The sequence below is a fragment of the Limanda limanda genome, chromosome 20 (genome assembly GCF_963576545.1).
Source record: "Limanda limanda chromosome 20, fLimLim1.1, whole genome shotgun sequence".
Taxonomy (NCBI): domain Eukaryota; kingdom Metazoa; phylum Chordata; class Actinopteri; order Pleuronectiformes; family Pleuronectidae; genus Limanda; species Limanda limanda.
The window spans coordinates 14,937,339-14,963,926 of NC_083655.1; the positions used below are offsets into that span (position 1 = coordinate 14,937,339).

General features: G+C 41.7%; 1 protein-coding gene across 1 annotated transcript in view; it reads left to right on the forward strand.

Moving 5' to 3' along the window:
• The window catches only part of LOC133026943 (guanine nucleotide exchange factor VAV3-like), an 89,640-nt gene that overhangs the window by 29,651 nt on the left and 33,401 nt on the right, over positions 1-26,588 (forward strand). Inside the window, exons 3-14 of the mRNA XM_061093944.1 lie at positions 14,905-14,963; positions 15,049-15,114; positions 16,661-16,769; positions 16,929-17,027; positions 18,169-18,237; positions 18,592-18,695; positions 19,246-19,345; positions 19,592-19,687; positions 22,771-22,839; positions 23,909-23,995; positions 24,078-24,163; positions 25,368-25,500. Of these exons, the coding sequence (XP_060949927.1) occupies positions 14,905-14,963; positions 15,049-15,114; positions 16,661-16,769; positions 16,929-17,027; positions 18,169-18,237; positions 18,592-18,695; positions 19,246-19,345; positions 19,592-19,687; positions 22,771-22,839; positions 23,909-23,995; positions 24,078-24,163; positions 25,368-25,500 (1,077 nt within the window). The remainder of the gene's footprint in view (positions 1-14,904; positions 14,964-15,048; positions 15,115-16,660; positions 16,770-16,928; positions 17,028-18,168; positions 18,238-18,591; positions 18,696-19,245; positions 19,346-19,591; positions 19,688-22,770; positions 22,840-23,908; positions 23,996-24,077; positions 24,164-25,367; positions 25,501-26,588) is intronic.

Consider the following 26,588-nt stretch of genomic DNA (forward strand, 5'->3'; position numbering starts at 1 on the left):
ACTGCTGAGCTTTCCACAAGCATATGGGGCAGCCAGCTGGGGTGGTGTCAACCCACAGAGAACATGTCTGGCTGTAAACTTTGGTCATATTTTAATGAGTTTGTGCATTAAATGTGAACATGTAGTGAAGCAGGCCACACAGTTGTAGATATTATCATGTAAAACCAGGCCGACTGCAGGTAGTTCCATGACATCATGGTTTATTTCCATGCTTCCTTCACAGCGGTTGGAAGAGGATTTGTTACTGCCGGTTGTCAGGCTGTCGGTCCCTTTGTGTTGAATCTCAGAAATGCCTCAAAATAACTGAAGATGAACTGATTACAAAATTATGGTTAAAGGTCAGGGTCACTGTGGCATCGCAAAACATGGTTTGGCCATAACAGAGTTTCAGAAGAGAACGGCAGCTGGCAGGGGCAGGAAGTTAGGTATTGTTTCCTCCAAGGAGATCACGTGATTTTCTTTTACAACACACCGACAACATGTTCGTCCGTGTCTTCTACGTGTATGACACTGTTTCTTCAGATATTGGTTTTCTTTCGTTCTTTTTCATTTTTGCGTCTGTCGCGGTGAATCTATATTCTAATTTGTCCTATTTTATTTTTTTGTCTGCTTTTAATATTCTGAGCATTGACATAAGAGAGCCTGTGACCCAAGCATTTCATTACAAGCAACTGCTTAATGTAATCGTTGTGTACATGACAATAAACATGACTATAAATCCCCTGTTATGTTCTCACATCGGATTCTCCTGACTATCTGCGGTCTTTATACGAGAAGGCCAGGCAGAGAAAGTCCACAGAAACTACGGAGGCTCTCGCGCGGCCGTGTGTGTTCACGTATTTAATCTTCGGAGTTTTGTGCATGTCTAAAAGCGGCTTATGACTATTCAAGAGAAAAGTCACTGCGAAGGACCATAATGAGAAGGCACACAGCCGCATGACTAATGTGTAGGATCGGCACAGTGAGTCGTGTTTAATTGTTCATGATTAAAACGGCAGCTCCTCGGGGTATGCTAACCGGAGCTAACCCACTTATGCCATGTAGATATGACACGCCGACTATTTGTGGCCAGAGATTGTGGCATCATAGCTCCAGATTTGTTGCGTGCCAGTGATACAGAGGTTTCACTGGGTTTCATTGGTGGAAAGCTCGTTGTTGCTGCTGTTTCAGATCCGGTTCTGGATATATCACTTATAGTTGTGATGTGACATCTTCTTCAAATCGGAAGGATTTCCACAACTTACATCAGAGTAGACCCTCTCTGCTGCTGCAGCTCTGATTAACTGAGTAGCTTTTTAATCCTGTCTATTGCACCTGACATGTCATAATACAACTTCGCATTCACACTCCACTAACTTCCAATCAGATGCTATTTAAATTGATATCAATGCTTCAAAGATTTTTTTTCAGCGATTTAATTGAGAGAGAGAATAATTCATGGATCTGGATGAAGAAGAAAAATAGTAAAAGTAGAAATAACCTCCCTTCCCAGTCTTCTCCATCCCTGTGCACCTACATGAACACTACCCCCATCTGCTCCTCACTCCGCCTCCAGGCTTTGCACCATGAGTGACAGGGCCTTTACTGTGGCTGGCGCTGACCTATGGAAATTTCTCCCTTAGGGTCCAGACCACTGCACATCTGTTGCTTCTTTTAAGATGATATCAAAAACTCACCTGTTCAGATTTGCCTTATGGTACGACACAAAGGCTATGTTATTTATTTCTTTGTATATGTGTGTGTGTGTGTATTTTATTGTTGTTTCTGTTTTTCTATCTGGTTTTATGGACTGAATGTCTTTTTGGATTGTCCTTGGCTGTCATGAATAAAACATATTATTATACCAGAAACAAAAACAGACCAATAAAAGTCAACAAAGATGTCCTCAAATTTAAAAACAGCCCGTCCAGACCCAATAGCCAGGGCCGAAATTATATCGAAATACGGGAATTCTTCATTTACTTTCCAGACTTTTAACATCTTGAGCCAGCAATACAGATGTCCCTATGTTTGTACTGTTCTCCATGGAGATGTGGATTTATGGCACCGTCTCAGTGAGTATTCTGGTGTTACGGCTGTGGTTAAAACTATAATCCTAGAAGGTGATAAAATGGTTGACATGTAAACTACCATGATGAATAGTGGAATGAGGTGCAACAAGATGGATAACCCCTCTTCAGCCAATTGTTTACCCACAGCCAGTGTGGTTGTAAATCAAGCAGAGTGCAGCCGAAGATCCTCCGTGTGTCGTCTCTTGGCCAGAAAACTATATGGCCGCTGCCGGATCTCATAAATCACGAGGCACTTTGCTACCTGTAAGGGTTTTTTATCTTAATGTACTGTGGAGCTTTGTTTCTCCCTCATTTAAACCAGAAGTCTGACTGACAGACTGTGGTCGTCCATTTTATGTGAGGTTTGGCTCTCGAGAGTCACAGAGCTGCTGCCTTTTCTATTCCTCCGACGAAATAACTACACTCGAGTCTAAGAAGGAACTGATCCTGATAAGGTGTCTGCAGTAACCAGCATGACACTGACTCCTACAAATTTAAACCCACCCACTGTTGGAGAGAAATCATTTCAATCCTTTTGTAGGATTTTTTTTAGAAAGATAAAAGGAGGCTCCTTACTGCCAAGCATCCACAGAAATTACCCACCAGCCTAAGAGGCGTTTGGTGGTTTTTATTAATTGTTCCACTTAAATAAAATGTGACAGTCAACAGAAACTATCGGAGCCCTTCTCCCTTTTTTTATTGTTAACCCGCCAAGGAAATTGAACAGGTAAAAGAGAAGAGATATACCACTGGAAGTTGCCTGGAAGTTTTAATAACAAATATCCATCCATCATCTATACTGCCTGTCCATTTGAGGGTTGTGGGTGGAGCTTGGACCAGTTCCAGCTGACTCTGGACGAGAGAGGGGGGGGGGGGGGGGGGTAAACCCTGGAGCAGTCGCCAGTCCATCAGAGGGCCAGACAAACCCAGACTGACCAAGATCTGACCTGATAACCTTCTTGCTATGAGAGCGCTAATCATCACCCTTACACAAAAAAACATCAGCCTAAATAAACAATTGACCTTTGGCGATATTCCTGCTTGAGAGGATTATTGCCTCTGCTGCAGAACCACTTCCCTGCTCGACAGTTTCCCCATTTGCTGTGGCCTCCTCTGAAGCTTCATGTCCCACGGGTTGCGGGGGGGAGTAGGGTTGAGTCAAACTGAAGCGTGGGGGTCCATGACTGACGCAGCGGGATCAAAGGCTCAGGGAGGGGAAAGAAATCCTGAGGAATGTCCATATGGATTTTCACTGACCGCCTCGGGACATCGTTTACAGTGCACACGGCCTTCTCAAAGTTGTTCTTACACTTAGTTATGGTTTGGGCCGGTGTTTCAAGTGTTTGGCTCCCCACACGGGTCCACGAGGAGCTGAAATCCGCAGCTTTTAAAACAGTATCCTGGTAACTTCACTAGAGCGGCTGAGACTCTTAAATGCAGAGTTTATATTTTGGGCTGAAAGACCCCTTGGGGAGGACTAGTTTTCCCCCCATATGCTTCATTTCATCCTCAGTTAACTGCGGGATAGTGTTCCGGCGGTGTGGGATGAGATCGTCATGTCAGCGTGATGAAACAATGGAGATTGTGTGCAGTGTAGATTGGTTGGCGAGTGGGTGGACAGAGGCGGTTATGTCTTTAGCATGGCTGCCGCAGTGGATTCGATGATAATAACAGCAGTTGAACACCGCAGCTCTGGGATGCTTCATGCTATGCCTGCATGGAGGATTGCTCTCAGTTGTCGGCAGACTGAATTTAAGGTCGGTTCCGCCTCAAGTATACTTCCACCATGCTGTATTTACTCCTTTCTGTTCACAGGCTGTACAGTACAATCTTCATCATACACCATTCGTATTGAATTAGTCTTGGACCATTCTTTAACATATTTGTTGTACTCATTCCCAACTTTACTGAGAGCAGTGCAAAAAACATGTAAACGATCCAGTTTGGGACTACTGTGAAACGGTGAGCTTCTTACAAGACAAATACGCAAATAGACTAATTCAGAAGTAAGGGTTAATTGTTAATAATGCAAACATCTAGGTGAAAATTGTATTATTAGCATGCCATTTACAGCAGAAGCATAATTTCACCATTCCGTATAGTTTGGCTTAAATTTAGGTTATAAATCGTCTTGAATAGATTGAATCAGATTCTTTGTGGCGTAGAGCATCCTTCAGCCTGTAAAGAGAGTTGTTTAATTATATTATTTGTCTCTGTAGATGATATGAGCGTTGTCTTGGACAGGACACCTTTGGGAGAACTCCGGACATGAAGTTTATCTGAAGCCTATGGAGCTGCATTCTGGGAAATGTATGACCAGTGTTGGGAAGGATACTTTCAAAACGTATTCCGTTACAGAATACAGAATACATGCCCAAAAATGTAATCTGTAACGTATTCCATTACATTAACTAATCTGAGTAACGTATTCTGAATACTTGGAATACTTCCGGTTTGTATTGCATTTTTTAAGTGTATGATTGCGGCGTTGTTATAGTCAGTGGAGAAGCAGCAGTTTATACTCTCTCTCCAGCTGGATGTCCGGCTCCCATCCACTCCCACCTCTGTGCCGGCCCCACCGGAGGCTGAAGGACCCCCCCCCCCCCCCTGCGCCAAGGCTGCCTCGCGCCGTGCTACGATCGTTTCGGCGTCGAGTTTATTTTTTTTTGCGCTTGACGCGAGCGTATCGCTCCATGAAACACACTGAAAAATGATTTTAAACGATATTGATGACATTTTATATGATATAAATGATAAAGTATGCATCCCATAGTTTGTATTCCCCTTCTGTTGTCCTGGAGTTTTAATTTTACCAATTTTACCGATCACATTATTAAATGCCCCCCTCTGCCCATCCACTACAGACACACAAGCAGTCATAAAGATAAAAAGAGAGGGGGGGGCGGAGAATACGTAATTTACCCTCGACACCCGACATTGAACGGAGAGAACAGCGGAGAAGTTCTTGAAGATGGATGAAATTAAATTGGGACGCGGTTGCAGTTAATGTTGGAGCAACAAGTGACTAAATGCTTTTATACTACTTGGTCAACGGGTGATATTATTAGCGCTGCCCGGCGCTTCAGCGTCCGGTGTGAACCCGGCGTGCCTCGCTGGTCTCCTGCAGAGCCATGACAGCGGAGCTCTGGAAGCGCAGGTCGGTCTTCTCTCACCAGGTGCTGGAAGGGCAGCTTGCGGATCAGCAGCTCCGCAGATTTCTGGTAGCGACGGAACTCTCTCAGAGCCTCGGTCCCGGGCCTGTAACGGTCCCGAGCGGGTAGCGGTGAGGCTCCTTCACGCCGCCGGGGGCCCGGGCGCTCTTACGGCAGCCCTGGTCTCCAGCTGCTTCCTGGGGGCTTTGCCGCCGGTGGATTTACGAGAGAGTGAATAAACTCGAGAAGTACCGTCATGTAATCCACTGATTTCAACAATGTAACTGTATTCTGAATACCATCTATTTAATTTGTAACTGTAACGGAATACAGTTACTCATAATTTGTATTCTAAATACGTAACGCCGTTACATGTATTCCGTTACTCCCCAACACTGTGTATGACCCAGTATTTTCTGAGCTTGACCCATTTGAGGGACTGACAGTTGGGATATCACTAACATGTGTTGTCATTTTCTGCTTTATTTCTTTATCTATTGATTCAAGTTTTGGTTTATAAAACTGTGAAAAGTGCTCGTCCCAATCCCCTAAAACCCACGGTACTCAACAGATCACCTGATCTGTGCGACCAACACTCCCAAAGATCTGCTGTCTATACTAAAGACAAAGAAAAGACTCCATTCCTCACTTTAAATCTGGAATTAAGCAGTATTTTGAATTTTAACTTGAAACCTGACTAATAATCCATCCATCTATCATCCACAGTATGCTGCTCATCCTTTAAAGTTCATGGGAGGGATTGAGACAATCCTAATTGACTGTGGGCAATCGGCAGGAAAGGTCACCAGTCGATCACAGGGACTAGCAATCAATCAGCATAATTGTCAGAATGGCAAAGTGTTGGTGCTAATCACCGGATCGTCGAAACGTTTTACCTCTACTTTTTCAAAATGGGTTTTCCCGCAAGCAAAATGAATAATCATAATGAAAATGATTTATTAATTTTACAAGATGTATGTGTGTGTGTGTGAGTGTATGTGTGTAGGACTGGTCAGTCGTGAGCAGCCTGTGAAATTCAGCTGCAGTTACCTCACCTGTCAGCAAAGTGAGGATTTGACAGATCAGATTTGTTTGTGCATCAAGGCCTCAAGCTGCGTGGCAACATCAGTATGCTGCTTGCATGTGTGTGTGTGTGTGTGTGTGTGTGTGTGTGTGTTTCTGTCAGTGCGTGAACATCAAGCAAGTGTGTGATCGCTTGGCTGAGTGATATGCTCCCCTATTAATTTGAACATAAAACACGCAGGAGTAAAGGCTTTTGAGGATCAGCACTGCGGAGGGTTTCTCTCTGTGTGTGTGTGTGTGTGTGTGTTTGTCTGTGTGTTGTCCTGAGGGGCTGCAGTCTGTCGGGGTTGATTTACCTGGACAGAGAGGATGACCTCGCTTGTGACCTCATGCTGCCGAGTTATTAGAAGGGGGAGAAAATGAAAATCAACTTCCCCTCCACTCTTCAACAGATGGAGTAAGAGAGTAGCAGTAGTAATAGTAGTAGTAGTTTGAGTCACATTTGTATCTTTTTACTCATCCAAGTACAAAGGTAAAAAAAAAAGATAAAATGTCTCTAGTCATAGTACGACTTCTGGTAGAAATGGTTTGACTGTCTGATTGTCAGTTTGTCAAGAGCAGAAGGAATTTCTCTATAATACATGCAAATGTAATCATCTGTAATAAAGAGAGAGAGAGAGAGACAGTAACGAATCAGAATTTAATGTTGACTTTTATTAGCATCAGTATATCATTAGTTGTATGTAGGCTGAGCTTCTATTCACAGAATTCAAGTGAGATGTGATATTGACAGTTTCCTGTGGCATTATATGTCTTAGATTGAATCTTTAGGGGTCATGTACAGATTATTCCAGACGCTCAACGGACATCTTGCTGTGCAGTTGTAACTTCTGTAAAGTCTGTCATGTGGTCATGAAGTCATAAAGTCATGAGTTCATGAAGTGATGTGGTCACGTGTCACTGACTCATCATCAGTGCTGGTAACATTAAATGAGAACTGTGATGACCAACAGTTTTACTCAGATTGAAAATGTCTTTGTGATAAACTAACAATATAAACAATGCAAACATTTAAATAATGTTGAATTAATAATAGTTAAGGATAATCTTTTTGTCGTATTGCAGTTATATATAACGATAATGATTGTGACTGAAAACGCAGCATTCAAATACTGATTTGGATGTTGATTGCCATGGCAACAGTGGAAGATTGCAAGCATTTGGGTCATTCCCGGTACCTTCAGTTTTAGCTGTCCTAGGGCCTGCTGTCTTTGCTCGATTTACCCTGACACAGTTTCATTTTATCATCCAGCACTCCTGCCCATCTGAGCCCCCCCCACTGGTGTGTTGCTCTCAAAACAGGCTTTTTGTCCTGTGCATCGTTGGTGCACTGATATCTTGAAGCAGTGGAAAGCGATTGATCAACAGAAACCTGATCTGAAGTCAGCGGTGCAGGATGTCACTGTTATTTTAAAGGTGTTATAATCGAAATGGTGACATGCACATATAGGCAAGTGATCAGTAATTGAACACCCTGCTTGTCACACACACAGAGGATGATGATTATTGTTAAACCAGCTAAAGTATATTTGTTAACCAGCTAAATCAACATGCTCCAAGAGATGGTTGAACGTAGCCATTCACACTGTATTTTCTATTAAGTCTGCTGTCTTCACCATATGACTGTAGGACAAATGCATGTAAAGAAATGTTCGCCCGCGCAGGAGTAAATGATGCAAGCGATGAGGATTGAGGACGAATGGGAAACGTGTTCCTCATTCCAATCAGCTCCACGTCTGTATATCCAAACACACTAATTATGTATTATGGCCGTTAATGAGCCGTGGCACTGATTGCCAAACATTAGCTCGTCACTCTCTGTGAGCCTATCAGGGTTTAACTGGCTCCGCTGTGCCGACTGAGTTTAATACACATCTGTCAGACAGACGTGCTCACACACAAGCGTACCGCTTTGTGTATGCATATATGCAGGAGTCATTTGTTGATGCAATGACTTAAGACAATAGCAGGCAGAGATTTTCATCCCTAACAAACCTCTGCAGTTCTCAAACTTCAGTAGAACTTCAGCCAAATGAGAGCTTTTTGCTCCTCGTGCAGCCGAGTTTAATGAAATGGAACGTCTTCAGTTTAGCACCATCTGACTCATCCTCTCAGAGACACTCGTCTTTGTGCAGGAGGAGTAAATATAAACCATTCCAAATACTGTGTGAAGACTCTCTGGGATATTAAAGTAGTGCTCAAAGCAGTCGGGAGAGATCAAATCCTGTGGAATCACAGTGATGGTAACAGTTTCTGAAGAGGCTTTCACACCTGCTTGTTCCTCTTGGTCGGACCAACCCCCTCGGGTGTTTCCCTCCTGGTTCACCTCCTATGTGTTGGGGTGAGAAAACGCTGAAGGCGGGGTGGGCCTCACAGCTGATCCCTGGTCAGTCTGGTGTCATCTCTTCATGTAAAACTCATCGATTCGATAAGAGATACATGGCCCTACATAACGATAATATCATGATAATGCGATTCTGGGATCAATATAATGCAAGGCAATCAAACAACAATACATCATGATACCTGAGATTAAACTATGTACAAACAAACCATAAAGTATTTATCTTAGTGCGTTTTTAGTCTTTAACAAACACTGTATCTTGTTAATGTCCACATGTGCCATCATCCCAATGTAAAATAATCATAAGCTGGCAAAAGTAAAAACTATATATATATCTATATATGTATATATATAATGCAGCAGGAGAGTGTCCACAGCGAGCGAGGGGGTGTGGATTATGACGTTTCTAATGAAAAATAAATAAATATATATCTTAGGATGAAAACAAGGTCTTTGTTGGCAAATTTTTCAATGAGATTCGAGAGCTTTCGGTGATAAGAGAAGACAAAGTTGTCGGTGGGCTGTAAACACGTGAATTTATCCTTTGATCTACCCAGCTGCCACCGTTCACAATGATACAGACATTTTCCTGTCGTTGTGAACACATCAGACCTGCACAGTTTCCTAATTTCATATGCGAAAAGAAAACTACGGAAAATGTCCAGACCCAATTTTCATGGCATTTACTGGAGTTCTATTCTGGAATGAGTGAAATACTGGATCCATTCAATTTATTGACTTATTATTTAAGCTCTAGTGAATCTTAAGGAGCCGTCTACTGTAAAATATATCAATATATTTTGATATAAGAGCATGAAGTGTACCTAAGGGTAAAATATCAGAAGTAGAAATGAGGACATATAAGAAACAAAGCACGGTTAATGTTTTAATTTTGTTCAAAATTAAAAAAAAGCTGAAATTAAAGCTACAAATTACATAATTACATGGATTTAATTTTAGATTCACACTCCCCCTCTTAAACACTGCACCATTTTCAGCACTGATTTCAGTGATGACCTCAATTACGATCTGTAAACAGGAATAAAATGTTCTCTGTGGTAATTTGGAAGGCTTGGTCTTTCAACAAATGAAATAAAATATTGTATGTTTTCCACTGGGTCATCTCCGTGATCTATTTTTAGCTGAAAATCTGTCATTTAGTGAGGTAAAAAAGAGAGAGAAAAGAACATGAGCCACAGAAAACGAGCAGAGAGCAGAAAACTGGGACAGCACGCCGTGTGCGAAACCAATAAATCTTTTGGCACGTTACACATCTAATGCATCGGCCATTTTCCTGAGGTGAAGGACATCTCTGAATAAATTGAGAAGAGGTAATCAGAGGGCTGGGACATTGACCGCAAGGACGCTGTGTCCTTCCTGTGTTTTCTGACCTGCTGTATATCGGCATTCAACCAAGATCATCACAGTCTGATGTGTCTAGCCTCGACCTGCAAGTGTCTGTGTGAAGCCAAAGCATCTTGATTTCCCCCTGGTGGCTGGCTGCATTAAAGGTCATAAATCCCGCCTCATCCATGTTATCAAATGGAACATGTACCTGATTAAAAAATATCAAAGCACACGCCAAACATAATCGTGTAAAAGATGTTTTTTGTTATTTCAGGCAATCATGGCTGAAATCTGAGACTGACACACGAATGGTCGAGCTCGCACACTTAGATGCTAAATTGTGACGTATATATTATCTGGTCTTGTGGTTAATGTGAATCATAGATGGGGGAATAGATCAAATACGATGGTGTATGCTACCCAGTGTTGGGAAGGATACTTTCAAAACGTATTCCGTTACAGAATACAGAATACATGCCCAAAAATGTAATCTGTAACGTATTCCATTACATTAACTAATCTATACTACTTGGTCAACGGGTGATATTATTAGCGCTGCCCGGCGCTTCAGCGTCCGGTGTGAACCCGGCGTGCCTCGCTGGTCTCCTGCAGAGCCATGACAGCGGAGCTCTGGAAGCGCAGGTCGGTCTTCTCTCACCAGGTGCTGGAAGGGCAGCTTGCGGATCAGCAGCTCCGCAGATTTCTGGTAGCGACGGAACTCTCTCAGAGCCTCGGTCCCGGGCCTGTAACGGTCCCGAGCGGGTAGCGGTGAGGCTCCTTCACGCCGCCGGGGGCCCGGGCGCTCTTACGGCAGCCCTGGTCTCCAGCTGCTTCCTGGGGGCTTTGCCGCCGGTGGATTTACGAGAGAGTGAATAAACTCGAGAAGTACCGCCATGTAATCCACTGATTTCAACAATGTAACTGTATTCTGAATACCATCTATTTAATTTGTAACTGTAACGGAATACAGTTACTCATAATTTGTATTCTAAATACGTAACGCCGTTACATGTATTCCGTTACTCCCCAACACTGATGCTACCCTTAGTTAACTATAGAGTGAGTGGGTCAGCACTGAAGCAATAACTGTGTGAAGACAGAAATGAAGTGGATTGAAGGAGTGATAGCGTGCAGGTCGCGCTCCGGAGCCCTTGTGACAACTGAATCATGATGTATTTTTAAGTCTTACACAAAGCAGCTCTGAGAACAGTGGTAATCATCTATAGTTTTCTGCTGACTAATGGAGTTTTGCAGCTAAACTTAAACACATCTCAACCACTCATTTCCTTTGTGCACATTTCTGAACATTTCTGAACATTTCTATTATTAGTGGTGCGACCGCTGATGGATGGATGGATGCGAGTCCTCGGAAAGTCGTCTCGGCCGTGTGCACGTGGTCACTTTGGTTGCAACAGTGTGTGACTCATGTATCTAACGAAGCCAAAAGGGTTCGATGCAACAAAACTCGGCCGCAAAGTGGAAAAGCTCTAAATGCTGTGTTCAGTGGATCTTCAGCTTTCAGTCGAGGTGTTCCTGCCAGCTAGCCTCCGAATGTCATGGCCTTGTTTCATGACGGGAGAGAGAGAGGGAACCAATGACTGTGTTCGAACAGCTGTGTGATGGTTAATAACTGGAGCGAGAACGATGCTCTGGGAAATATCTGAGGAGTCACTCTGAAACGAGATGTGTCATTTTGAATCCGTGTTTGCTTTTTTTAATATTTGAACACCAGAGACAATGAGCACACGCTGCATGTTAGGTTAATAGTTAATAGATGCTTGACATGATGTTGTACACACATTTTTTACATGTGTCTAATGTCTGATTTAATCTGGTGCAAAATATGATGCAAACTTATAATAATGATGAATTCATTTTTCAAGCTTAAGTACAAAATTATTTCAAGAGAAAAGAAAAAGTAGAAATGAACACCAGAAACCCATGAAAACTCCCTCCCTATATCGAAAGCACTATACATGGATACATTTATGTTCAACTTTAACTTTGTTATGAAATGAAATAAAATAGCAATAACAAGGTGTGGTTAGGATAAAAGTTTTGATGTTTTTTCATTACTCTTGTTGAGGGTCAGACGAAGGTTGATCCTTCGTCAAAGGAGACAAAGTTGTCATAACTCCACTCTGCATTGTCCAATCAGCCCCGACATTCTGTCACATGATCAGAGTCCCGGCCTGAACAGCTCCATAGGTCAATATTAACTCAAGGTCAAAATGCCACCTTCTGATTTACCATGAAACAGGAAGTCTCTTTTTAACTCCACTCTGCATTGTCCAATAAGCACCTAAATGTTCACCTATGATCACCTATTAAGTATATACTGTTATATTTCAAGTTTTATTTAGTTGCTCTAGCTATGGTTTACAGAATGTACGATTGTTTATAAAGTAAGAAAGGAAAAAAGGAAAATAGGGATTTGTGGTAATCAAAACTATTAACATGAAATACATTTATTTCAAATATATAGCAAATAAACACTCATGGGACCCATCTTGTGTATCAAAGGGTTAAGCTGAAAAAGTAACACTTGTTTTTGACTCACTATTTAACTCCACCCAGGATTTATATAAAAAAACACTTCCATGGATTCAAAGAATTTCTTCAGTTTGCTTTGATGTCACAATGTCAGTGTTCATCGATTCCTTTGATGTCTCAGACTGTTGCAAAGATGAAAGATTAATACATCTGAAGAGAGACGACAAGAGTGTTTTTGACCTGAACAGATCTATTACCGTTAGTATGTATATAGTGGTAGTGATAACACCACCTACTGCCAAAAGGAGGTAAGCCTCGTTTTTCAACTTCCCCTGTGTGGTCTACACTTGATGGCGTGGCCTGTAATGTCTGATTAGTGGGCGTGTTCCTGCGCATAATATCCCAAGATCGCAAGTGCTCGGGCCCGCACAGTTCTGCTTGCAGCCTGAGTTCTAGGTGACATTAAGAGGCAAGCAAATGTGAAGCAATGCAATTCAATGCAGATCAGCAGAATAAATGCAAGTGACCGTGTTTTAATTTGTTATTGTTTCACTTAATAGCAGCCTTAACAACTGGAAAATATTTTTTAAGGACACCCTTGAGATGAGTTGACATGTCCTATTAACTTTTCAAAATCCTGTCTTAGTTTGAAGGATGATTTTTGTTCCTGAGTGATGATTACAATAAAATTTTAAGAATTATTGAAGTTGCTTTTTTGCCTAACCCTACTGTATAAATGCAGATCACCACCTCTGCTGCCTCCTTCACCCCCCACTCTGCTGCAGCCGCTCACCACTCAGGTTTCCCTTTGATTTAGTTTGATGCCTTCTTTTGTGCTTCGTGTGTCAGCAGCGAGCTGACGCGTCTGATGTCGGAGATGATTTATGAAAAGTAAAATTTCAGTCAGTGTTGGAGAGTTGATAACCATCAGTTGATGCCTGTTATCTTTACACAGACTGTGAGGACGTTTACATTAACTGGATGGCTCCTATACATCATCTTTATGAGTTGTTGTGACCTGACCTGAACTCAACTATGGAACACAACTACCTGACGTTATGAGATCCTCTGGATTTATGATGCCTAAGGAAGATGCCATGTCTGTGCATCTAGATGAGGTAAACCTTGAGAGTCTGTGGAGGGACCCAGGTGACGCAGGCTAATATCTTTTTTCCTTCTCGAGAGTACAATACTGTGAAGCATCTGCTTTTCGGTTGGACTGTCTGGGAGTACGATGGACCAAGAATCTTCGCTGTCGGCAGATTCATGTCATAACAAACTCACTTACTTTTTAAGTAAGAACAACTGAGGCTCATCGAGTAGTTCCTTTATTCAGCCATCATCAAAATCATCATCATCAGACAACTGTGCAGAAGATATTTCTTCATCAGTCAGTGTCATCCTCTGTCGCTTTAAAAGATCAAACACAGGGATGATTGATTACGTATGACTCGATTGATCCATACCACTCGGCTCATCAAAAGAGAACCTTCAAAATAAAAGGCCCTCCTGGTAAAAAAAACGCTCCGAATACTGATACACTTAAAGTCCATCAGCATCAATCCAATGCTGGGCAAAGAGGAATTCTATGTCAGTGACAAGCTGTGCGTCGTGATATTAGTCCCATGGTGCACCGTGGCACAGTGTGGAGTTCAAAGGGTGTCTGCAGAAACAGCATGTCCCTGCTCTGGGTGCAGCTGGTTGTTCTGTGTAGTGTTGGGGGCAGGGGAGGGACCAGTTGTGTGATCAGTATTGATCTCTGAGAGCTCATGCTCCAGGGCAGATGTATCTAGGTTTTTTTAAATCAGTGTGCAGGCGTGTTGTCATGACAGCGACTGCAGACGGGGACCCACAGGAAAACATAAAGCTGTATGCAAGCAGGTGACCTCCGCTGTGATCAGTCAAGCAGGTCACACATGCACTTGAAGGGTCAAGGGCCCAGGCTAACACTGTCATCATGAAGTGAATGTGTGAGGATTTTCAGAAGCTCAATAAAAACCCACTTGGTGCAGATATTAAAACTGGTACTTTTTCTTTTTTTCATGCATTATACTTCTTATTATTTGTTTTTACACTTTATTATATGATTCCATGAGTACATAGTGATCTCTCATCGTGAATTTGTGCAGCACAGTTACCATAAGTAACACTGGCTGTCAGAGTGTTTGAGATTGCTGCCCTCATGTGTCTCCTTTGAGTATTGCAGTGTATGTTTTTACAGTGCAGATGACATTAGATGAGAATAAATGGTAAATAGACTGTAAATTCATACTGTGCTTTTCTAGTCTTATCCACCACTAAAAAATTTAAAGTAGCTTTATATGTCGCGCTTTTTTGTAATCACACACTGTCGGCCCGGACGTCAGTGGCCATTTGGGGTTCGGTATTTTGCCAAACTGCCGCCCACTAACATATCCTTCTTTTTCTTTTGCAGGTGATGGACACACTTTCCAAACTTTCCCACACAATTATTGCACAGCAAACTGGAATCAGGTGGGTTTCGACACAAAGGTTTTATTTTGTCATATGGTCTTATTTATTGAATTCTCACAAAATGTTTTCTGTTTTCCCTCAAAAGGCCTTTTCCAACAGAGGAGAGTGTTGAAGATGAGGATATCTACAACCACCTGGTGGATCTGATAGAGTATGTGTACCCCTCTGTCTTTGTTTTCTCTCCTCCAGCTTCATTTCTTAGGGTCTATTATTGTTACGTCTTTTGTTTTAAATATGGACAGGATGTTGTGGGTTGCAGGTGACATTTGTTCCCTGGGTGTTGACTGGAAGGCGGCCAACACCTCCCAGGCTACCAGTATGCGCTCACAGGCGTTGTGGGCATGTGGCTGGATCATTTTTTAACACCCTCTTCCCACACACTCATGAAAGCTCTACCAGCTTCAATAACAGATTTTCATGGACACAATTACCCCGAGCAAACTGATCAAACACTGGAAATTTGCTGGTTATTTAAAGACCTTTGCTTCAACAAATCACGACAGCTGTGTTTTAATTTGATCAAAATAACAAATAATACATTCTTTTGCACATTTGAAAGTGAACAAGTAAACAGGACTCCTCACAGTGCCAGGCATAGGCTTTTTATCTAAAAACGATGCAGCATAGCAGTAAAAGACCGACTGTGCCTTGGTTCATCAGGATCAGGGATTTATCTTTAGAGCGCAGTCGTCACTCACCGTTTTCTTATCACTGAAGTTCAGGTTCAGCACTTTTCAAACTGTTTTGGGCAGCGAGTCTGCGGCCGGCAGCTCCCAGCTGGTTGGGGATGCTCAGCAGCGTCTCCACAGGCTGCTCGGTTTCAGACCGATAACCTTCGAGTGAACCAGACCAAGAGAACTCGGATCCTCATATGAACCTTCCCCCCCGTCCTGCCTTGTCGGATCATGAGTAGGAAGACGAGGGAGAAAAGAATAAATTAGACCCTGACCACGCTCTTCTGCAAATGTAAACAGCGCTAAGATCCAAACACACGTCTCCTGTTGTTATACAACTACTGCAACCCACAAGATGCAGTAACAGTGTGGTTTTATACATGATGGGTGGTTTGAAAAAGTCGCCCCAAATCCACGAGGAGGGACACAGGAGTTTAGAAATGTTTTTGTCGTAGGTGTGTTATTGTAGCTCCACTTGTACGATAAGTGCAGTTACACACACTGGAGTTTATATTTTGTATATTATAATGTCTTTGGCTCTTACTTCAGTGAAGGAACATGCATTTATTTTACTGGAGGTGTTTCAGATCAATCCTGTCGGTCTGCCAGGAAAGCTTTTTGACAGTCTACACACAGTCAGTGCTTTACCTGCTTGACTCCCCCTCTATTCTGCACACACTTGAGATACCCGCACAATCCACTAACCCCATATGAGTCTGGGCGCCATCTTAGATCAGTTTAAGGAGGCCTCCTGGAGTCTGGTCATTGAGGGTTGTCAATTCAACTCTGAGATTTAATCTGTTTGATCCGTCACTTCTTAAAAAATCACTTTCACTTAGGTCAGGATTTTAATTTGTATACATTTATGTATTTGTTTTATTGTTGTGTTAACTGTTAAAAAATGTTCACCTTATTATGTGTGTGTGTTCTTGAGCCACTTTCACACAGTTTTGTTCCTGTGTGTGTGAAAATTCCATGTGGTTGTGATGTCACAAAATGTTGTCGTGTCCCTGTGTGCTGCAGTGAGAACGGGGTGGAGGATGAGGAGGATCTGTATGACTGTGTGTACGACGATGAAGACGGCGGCGAGATCTACGAGGACCTGATGAAGACAGAAGCCCTCCCTCCTCCGGTCAGTTCACCGCCCGTGTACACTGAGTCATCGATGTGAATATCAAAGGGTTGTGGGGAAGACGTCTGGTTGATGAATCAACAGCCCACAGCTTTGCGGTAACAAGTTGGTGTGTGTGTGTGTGTGTGTGTGTGTGTGTGTGTGTGTGTGTGTGTGAAGGCGTTTCATAAGCAGGAGACTGACATCAGGAGCTGCTGTTTGACAGAGATCAAGCAGACAGAGGAGAAATACACTGAGACCCTGGAGTCGATAGAGAAGGTACTTGCACACCTTTGGGGCGCATTGGGTCATGTTTACTTACAGTGAAACGTGTGAGTCTTTGAAATGTCAGAAGATTATTTTCTGTGTTGTTATCCACTGATGTTAACATATCAAAGTTTGAAGTTCTTTTATAAAAGCAGCTGCATCCATCAAACTTCTGAGAGTTAAACTGAAATATCAAGTCCACTGTATAGTGAGTTTACCATTTTGAAGTGTTGTCTGATTGTTTAGTGAATTATTTCCCCTTATACTGTGCTGTCATTATTTCCCATATTGCATCACGGAAAATAGTGGTGTTAGTCATTAACTAATACATGCCGTCATGCAGTGTCTTTGTGGCAGAGCTACGAGATGATTTGATCAGAGCAGCTCACCACAGCACAAACTGAGACAACACAATCCGCCCACAACACAATTTGTTTGAAAAACATCCTCAGGACTGATTTAATTAGAGGTGATCAGTCAAAATGGCAGCTAGCCTCAATCAATACTGTGTGAGCAGTGAGGAATTTCAACATAGCCACAATAATCACAACGAGCCCACGTTCTACCACAGTGGGTTAACAAGGAAACGCCATATTGATCACTATCAATAGTGATCAATGTGTAAAGCTGTAATCACTAGTATGTGTGTAACTGTGCTCAGAGAGATAAATAACCCACTGACATTAGTTCTGCATAATCCAAGAACAAACTGTATCGAGAGAGCACAAATAGCGAGGGAAGCCCCTTCTCCACCGTCTCGTGCCCCCCCGGCCCCGGCTACTCACCTTCTCCCTCCTGTGCACGGTCACGTCTGGAAAAGGAGCTCGGCTGATTTCCCAGCGGAGCACCTCACCAGATGACTTTGGATGTGAAGTGGATGGTGGAATGTGGTTTGTGTTCGCCCGCTCCTCTGAGACGTGGAGGTGACGATGGCGGCGGCGGCTCTCTGAGAGGAAATCATTAAATTGCAAACTCTGAAAATGAGATTATTGTCGTGACCCAGACGGTTCCCCCTTGTTTTTGCTGACTGCAGCTTTTTTTCCCCACAACTCTAATCTAATAACTTCTCGCATAATGACTTTCCCACTCGGACTCCAGAGGGACGAGCTTCACGCCCTGACATTCTCTCTCTCTCTCTCTTTTTCTCACGCAGCACTTTATGACGCCGCTCACCATGTTTTTATCCATGGTGGAGATGGAGAGTGTGTTTGTGAACATCCCGGTGAGTCACTGTCTGACACTTCACTGATATCAGCAGAAAATACATGTTGTTATGTGCTCCTCAGGTTTTATTTGTGATTGTTTAGTGTAAAATTAAAGCCGGGCTGAAATTAGTTGTCCTTTCATCAGTTAATAATTGTCCATCAGCCATTTTAAAGTAAAAAACATTTTCGAATTATCACATGTGCATCTTTTTTTAACACGATAATGATAATCAGCTAAATGTTTTTTGGCGGCTGCTCAGACAGAACACAAACACATTCAATTTTATAATGTAGTTCTCTACGTTCTTCTCACAATTTGTCCTTTGATAATTAAAGAAATAGTAGTGATGCAGTTACTTTTGTCATTTCAGGAACTGGTGAAAGTTCACAAAGGTTTACTGGTGGAAATCCAAGACTCGGTCCACCACAGAAGTGCCCAGAACCTTTACCAGATCTTCATCACTTTCAAAGAGAGGTACATCATTGTCATCCTCCTCCAGCATAAACACACACAAACAACGCCTGAAACAGACTGCATGAGTGTTTAGAACCACGAGCTGCTGCATCAGCTTCTTAACACTGAATATTTCAGATCTGACTTTGAGCCTCTTTTTATATTTTTATATTAGTTAACTGTTACTCCCAGATGAGCCAGTACATAGTCTGAGACCCTCTGGTCCTGAGACCTGGCTGAGGGTTTAGAGTCTGAGGGAATGAAGCTGAGTCAGTGACAAATCTTAAATCCTTCCTTCCAACATACTTACATCTGAGAGCCTGTCCTGTACTTGTTAGAATTTTCACTTAATTGTAATTGTTTTTGTATTCAGTTTAAATCCCTGTTTTATGTTGTTTATTTTCTATCACTAAACTGGTTTGAACTTGTATCTGCACGTTTAGCCAATAAAAAACATTATTGTTATTATGTGTGCAGTAATACAAATGTTATTATATTTAATTATCAGATCAATACACAGAACTATATTTTATTTATGCTTTTTAATAATGTGTCTCCCCGTTTCCTCCAGGTTGTTGATTTATGGGAAATACTGCAGCCATGTGGAGACGGCCATCGCCTCCCTGGACGACATCAGCAAAGACAGAGAGGACGTACGCATGAAGCTGGAGGTGAACTCTCATCACTGTTCATAATAGATAGAATTAATTAAAATGTGGAGCCATTTGTCAAAACGTTAGAGCGGTCAGAGGACGCCCTCGAGTGGTGACCCGACGCACTGCAGGGGATGACAACCTGCTGTAGTTTGCGCCTTCAAACTTTCTATGTCGAAAACATTTTTTTTAAATGAAAATAATTATCTCAAACATGCACTCAGACTGACTGATTCTCTTCATTTTGTCTTATGTGCTGCACAGGAGTGTTCGAAAAGAGCCAACTATGGCAAGTTCACTCTGAGGGATCTGCTGGTGGTTCCAATGCAGCGAGTCCTGAAGTATCACCTCCTCCTGCAGGTATGCTGATTTCAATGTTTTATTCTTCACACCCTCAGTGAAAAAGCTAAGGTGGGATACAAAACATGAGAACAGGCTGTCAATCAGTTTTATACAACACGTCTTTCTGCTCCGTTTGTGTGAATACAAAGCAGAACTATGTTTTTCATGCTTAAACCGTTCAACAGGATCAGGAACATTTTGAGTGATTGTCCGTGTGTGTTTGACTCTTCTTGTGGATTTGGGTTCCTGGACTTTGCATCATTGACAAAGTGATGAGTCAAAAATAATTACACCATGCATGTGGACGGAGGAGATTTTAAAAAGGTGCTAAACAAAGACAAAGATGAAAGAACAGAAAGTCAGATAAGGTCTCAAACTCTCTGATTAACATAAAAAACTGAAAATTACCCTTATCCCTCATCACCACCTCCTGTGGTTACAAGAACAATATTTTACATCTAAAACATGACATCAGGGATTAAAATATGAACCATGTAGTTGCATTCAGCTACAGACTGACCAGCACCATTAAAAGGCTGTATACATATAAATACATAAATAATAATAAGTATATTTTAATAATGATGCCTTTCTATTTTTACCTGTTACTTCTTTTTACCTAAAATAAAGGATCTCAGTACTTCTTTCATTAGCTGTGTAATGAGCTGTGTGTGCTCATCTATCTTCATACACATAAAGTTCAATATAAAGGTCGTCACTGAAATTTTGGACGACTCAGATATTAAAGCTCCATCATCTGACTGGAGGAGCAAAAGGACTCCCCGGCACTACCCCACACCTCCACGAGTAGCGCTGTTGTCCGTGTTTTATTCCCCTGACTGGCTTTGTCCTTGATGCTGTGAGACACTTCTGTTTCTGCCTCTTATGTATGACTGAGTCTGAAAAGACCTGAACATAACTGACAGGTGACGTGAGACAATGACTGAGGAGGATGACGAGATAAAGAGGGGGACAATAGATAAAGAGGAAGAGCTTCTCTGAGGGTGTGACTCAGGTGTCATGTTCCTTGTTTAGTCAGTGATTTTTAGTTTCTGTTGTTTTTGTGATTTCAATTGTGATCTTGCAGGAGAAATGGAGAAATAAAAAATAAAAAAGTTAAATATAGCATAAATCTGCAAATTATGTGTTTGGCAAAAGTAAAAAAGAAATTGAATATTTGCTTGTGGAATTTAACCATCACGAAATATTTTACTTTGTGAACCATCAGCCTGATAGTGTTTGGTTTATCTTCTTTAATAATTCAAAAAGGTTATTTTCAAGCTATATCATGGCTAAGGTACAGATAATTACCCTCTATAGTTAGAGATGCAAGAATCCAAGAATACAAACTTGAACCTGGGTAAACTGAGGCTGGAATTTGTTTTTCATTTTATAAATTAAAATTAGACTCCAAAAATATGAACAAGTGGAATTCAAACCATGGGAAGTACATCTCAGTTATGGAATATTCTACCGACTCTTTGCTTTGCAGCAGATGTACTATTTCTTTGGATTAACTGTCATTTTATTCCGGCAGAAATTTGTAATTTAAAATGTTTTCATATTAATAAGAATAATGATAATAATAATGACTAATCATGTATAAGACATTACATAAAAGCAGATACAAACAAACCAAAAGAAAACATTCAATAAAAAGATAAAAATACCTTTCTTCCATTAAAAGTTAAATTACGCTGGTGCTAGTGAGCTGCTCTGAATAAACCCTCCGCTGGGTCACTCTCCCACACTGTGACAGAGGGAATGTGTACAACTAATGTCTTGTCACATCCTCTCTCTCCCCGACTTCCTCTCTTTCGCCCTCGCTTTCTTTCCGTCTTTTTTTTGTCCTCAATCTTCCTCTCTCTTTCTTCCTGGCTGCCGCTCATCATTTCTTCTTACCCCCCATCTCCCGAAGCCGCAGTTTCCCAGGATGAGTCCATCATGTTTGGTCCCAGTGAACGGTGTGACCACTCCCCTCCCCTGAATCTCTGTGGATGTGTGTGGGGGGGGTGCAGGAGCGGGCCTTGAAAGATAGGACTCTGCCGTCTTGCTGGTGATAATAATGCCCGGGTTGAGCTTGACTGACACCAGGGATTTGAGCACTGCCAAGAAGACATATATATCTCCCTCAGCGGATAAGTGTGTGTGCCTGTGTGTGTGTGTGTGGGGGGACCTGTATGAAGGACATGCATGGCATCCTTCCTCATCCTCCACTGCTGAGGTCTAGATGTCTTGTTTACACTGCAGCCATCGGCAAGCAATTTCAGACACTCAGACACACACACACACACACACACACACACACACACACACACACACACTCACACACACACACACACACACACACACACACACACACACACACACACACACACACACACACACACACAATATGATTGACTTCAGAACAGGATTCTTTTCCTGTCACCTTTTCTCATTTGGTATCTGGAGCCAAAAGTGTTTCGTTCCCACGTGTGTGGAATGTGGATGTCACGTCGGATCAGTGTAACAGAGTTCAGGATTTTTTTTCCCGTACGTGCTGTTGTAGGCGTATGATTCATCTAAAGAGTTTTTGAAAAGTTCGGATCGGGTCCAGTCTACATCCAGGACATAGTGAAACGTTGCACCCCAGCCTGTTCACTCCGCTCTGCATTGGCCAATCGGCTTGTAGCTCCCTCACTAAATGGTGGAATAACCTCCCAGTTGACATCAGGACAGCAGAAAGTCTTTACATCTTCCGCCGCAAACTAAAAACACACCTCTTATGAGCATACCTTGAAAAAAAAGATTATGAAATAATAGTAGCACTTTGTAGTTTGGCTTTCTTGAAGAAAATTGTACTTTCTTGATTTTTGTTGTTCTGGGTTTGTATCCTCATGGTTGAATGTACTTAATGTAAATCGCTTTGTTTAAAAGCGTCAGTTAAATTAAATGTAATGTAAAAATTTCGGTGGTATGAATAATAATAAAACTGTACTGGTTGCTGGAACCACAGGGCAAATATTCTACTTTCCTTTTTACTGTACAACATGAAAGAGACGTAACCATGAGAAACGAGAGCACTTACATACTGCGTGTGATTTGTTTCTGTCCAATAGGAGCTTGTGAAACACACTCATGATGCCGGAGACAAGAGCAACCTGCGGACGGCCCTGGACGCCATGAAGGTAAATTTGACACTAAGCAAAAATACATATCATCCCATTAGTTTTCATCACAATGGAATGTGCTCATGACAACTGTTGTATCAGCTGCATCCAAAAATAAAGCTTCAGTGTCATTTGTGTTAACACTGCTAAAGAAAAGTTGGGTTGGGTTGGTGGAGGCAGCATTATAAATTGATGTCCTTTGGGGAAACAGGGATTCTGAACTACTGGATAATGTTGACTGTTATTGATGTTGATTAAATTAAAGCAATTATCAATTAGTAGGAAAAATACTTTTTCTTAAATCAGTGCCTCAGGACGTCTCCTGGTTCATTTTGTTTCCACACAACCTCAGAATCACTGAGGGCTAGAGACTTTTGCAACAGTCGCAGAGAGATGATGGCTTTTTGCTTCTTGTTATGTTGAAATAATTATTTCCTTTATATGAGTTTTATTAATATTCATCTCAGTCACGAACATTTGTGTTATTTTCCCGCGTGTACGAACAAATTAATCGTCCACACAGCCCTTAGGAGTCACCTGAAAAATTTGAATTTGTTTTGTCAAGTCAGATCTATTTGAAAAGCCCAATGTCATAAAGAGACAGATGAGGTTTGGGAGCCTGAATCAGCAGTTTTTACTTCAGTAGAGGAGAAAAGTGCTGAATGGGAATTTAAGCATGTAAAGGAAAAAAACTGGGACTTGCATCAGGAATACTGTGCTTTTTAGAATTTATTTTATAATCTTTGTGTTGTGATCTTTTTATTTTTTATTTGTATTAATTTAACAACAGAGACAAACATAGTTCACAATAACAGACGCTATCAACAGGCTCATTGACCTAATTAGATAACAAAGGAGAAACTAATATAATAAATATGTATTCATAAAATAATATATGGATAAAATTGATTGCTTCATGTACTTGGGAAAGACAAAATGGTTGTTTAGATAAACCAAGGGAGGAATACTGCATGTAGAAAAAGATAAAACAAATCTGACTTGTATTGTATAACTAATATATAGCTTTTTTAGCTAAAGGTGGTTTTTTTTTATTATATTAAGCTTTTGTTTTGTAATCTCTTTACAGGACTTGGCTCAGTACGTCAACGAAGTCAAGCGAGACAATGAGACGCTGAGAGAAATCGACCAGTATCAGAAATCCATCGAAAACCTTGTAAGACGCATGATTCTTCCGCAGATTTCAACTTCAGAAACAAAAAGGACTTTTTTTTTACTGTCTTCCTCTTCCTCTGCAGAATCAGCCTCTGAGTAAGTACGGGAGACCCAAGGGAGACGGGGAGGTACGGGTGTCCTCGGTGGACAAACGGGCCAAACAGGACAGGTGAGATGTCACGTTGACATGCTGGTTGACGGAGTGACTGCAGCTCGATTCAGATTCTGTGTCAGATAAACTGTGTGTGATGAATGACTGAAATCCTCTTCACCTGAACCGGGGACATCCAGCGGTGTGTTGCTTTGTTTTATTTCTTCATCAGTAGATTAAACTACATCTGCAAACAAGTTTATCTTGTTTGAAGCTACACTGCAATTCTTCCCTCTGACACAAAATACCCTGTGAGTCTCGCCCTCTGTCTCACGGATCACGTTCGACAACAGGAAGTCTCTGTCTTCGGCTGCTGGCACAGAGGTCACAAGATTATTCCTGGTGGTCACCGTATGATTATGGAGAATAAAAAACAAAATATAAATACATATTTTATACATGGGGCGGCACAGGTGGTCTTTCTGTGTTTTTACGCTGGGCACTACGTCTTCTTCTCATAGTCCAAAGACTTTCAGCTGTGGATTAACTGGAGACACCAAATGGACTGAAGGTGTGAATGTGAGAGGAAAGTTGACTGTGTCATGTTGGTCCTGCAGAATGCTAAAATCTGTCCGCTGGGACTGACTCCTGCTCCCCCATGACCTTTAAGTATAAGCGGTATAGAAAAAAAAGGTTGGAGACTAGTTGGAATTGTTTTTACATCCAATTTTGTGTACGTGTAATAAGGTGCGCTTTAGAATGGATGTTATTGAGTGTGTATGTGAGTCAGTGTGAGGGTCAGACCCTAAATCAGGAGGTCTAGAGCCAGAGAGGGTGTCCTGATCGGTTGGTCGAGGTAAAGAGAAAGAAACATTTACTGTCCTGAATGCATCATGCTCCTTACACCTTATTTGGTCTTACCGGGAGAAGACACTAAACTTGAGCACTATTTATTCATAAATGTTCCGAATTATATTGTGGTGGACGCCATTATACCGATTCTGAGTTGCGACTCTAAAACCACTGGTCTCCTGTATCTGAAAATAACAGTTCCCTTGAGATTGGGTCAAATATCTGTAAATTGAAACACCTCCAACTGGAGGAGCAGACGTGTCTTACAGACAGAATTCAAAACAGGCAAACACCAACTCGTCATGTATAATAAATGAGTTCTGTTGTGTCAGCGATAGTGCATAGTGCAGGTTTGAAGTTTAACAGAATGCACCTGGGATAACGCACAGCAGGTGATCAACATATCAACATGATGGTCTTTGAACCACAGGCACATCTTCCTGTTCGACGCTGCGGTGATCGTCTGTAAGCGGCGGGGAGACAACTACGAGATGAAAGAAGTGATCGACCTGCACCTGTTCAAGGTCACCAACAACCCGACGTCTGACAAGGAGAACCGCAAGGTCTGTGCACATGCATGCACGGGCATGCACACACCAACACACAAACACACACACACACACACAAACACATGGTTTCCATGGGGACAATGTAAATTTTGCAAACCTAAAAAATTGATTTCCCTAAAATCTTGGAAATAATATCTTCTGTCTTGGAACATTTGAAATAGTTTTTTTGCCCCTTTGTTTGAAACTTTCCTGTAGCACTCCACAGTGACCACTTGAAGACAGGTCTACAATTTAAATGATTGCACAGTCATTTCCTGGAGTAGTATTTCTACATGATTGCAGAACCTTGAGAGCCAAATACCAAGATGCAAAATCCAGGGAGTTTAATCACATGTTTTGGAAAGTCAGGGAATATGTATATGTATGTTTTGCAGGTCTCAATACAGTGCAAATCACTGGATGTGTTCAGAAAGTCATGAATCTATTCACAGTACAGTAGAAAGTCCAGGTGAACTCCCCCTCCAACACGTGCCTGCCAACTTTCAGATGTGGCCGTCACCTTGGAAAAGATGTTGGCACATCCGTCATTTCACTTCCTTTTTTTGTTGGCAGTGTCACATCTCAGTGAACATTGAACTTTTATTTCACAAACTGTAAAAACTTTTTTTTACTGTGCTGCATACAACAGTAAAAACAGACTTTTTAAATTTAAATCCACAGTCAAACATTTCTTTCATCTTTCTTAAATGTTGTGAGGCGACATTTTCATCGTTTTCCCAGGAAATAATTCGTGGATCTTGATGAAAAAAAGAAGATTCAGGCATTTTTAGAGGACTAATATATATGAATGTGAAATATCATTGATTATAAGGATCTGCCCTTTGGAGAGATTTTATTTTTACAGTTTCTATGATTTTATTTCTACAATTGCATTTATTATATTTCTACAGTGTGTCCAGTTTAAATCATACACTATTTCTATATTTTGTATTGTTACAGTGTATTTCCTCTGTTTGTACAGTTTTATTTGTACAGTTAACACTTCCAAGTCCAGATACCTCACATTAGAGAGGAAACTGAATCACGCCGCTCACTTTGTTTTCATCTACAACTCACATGCTTTGATTTCTCGGTCACTTTGA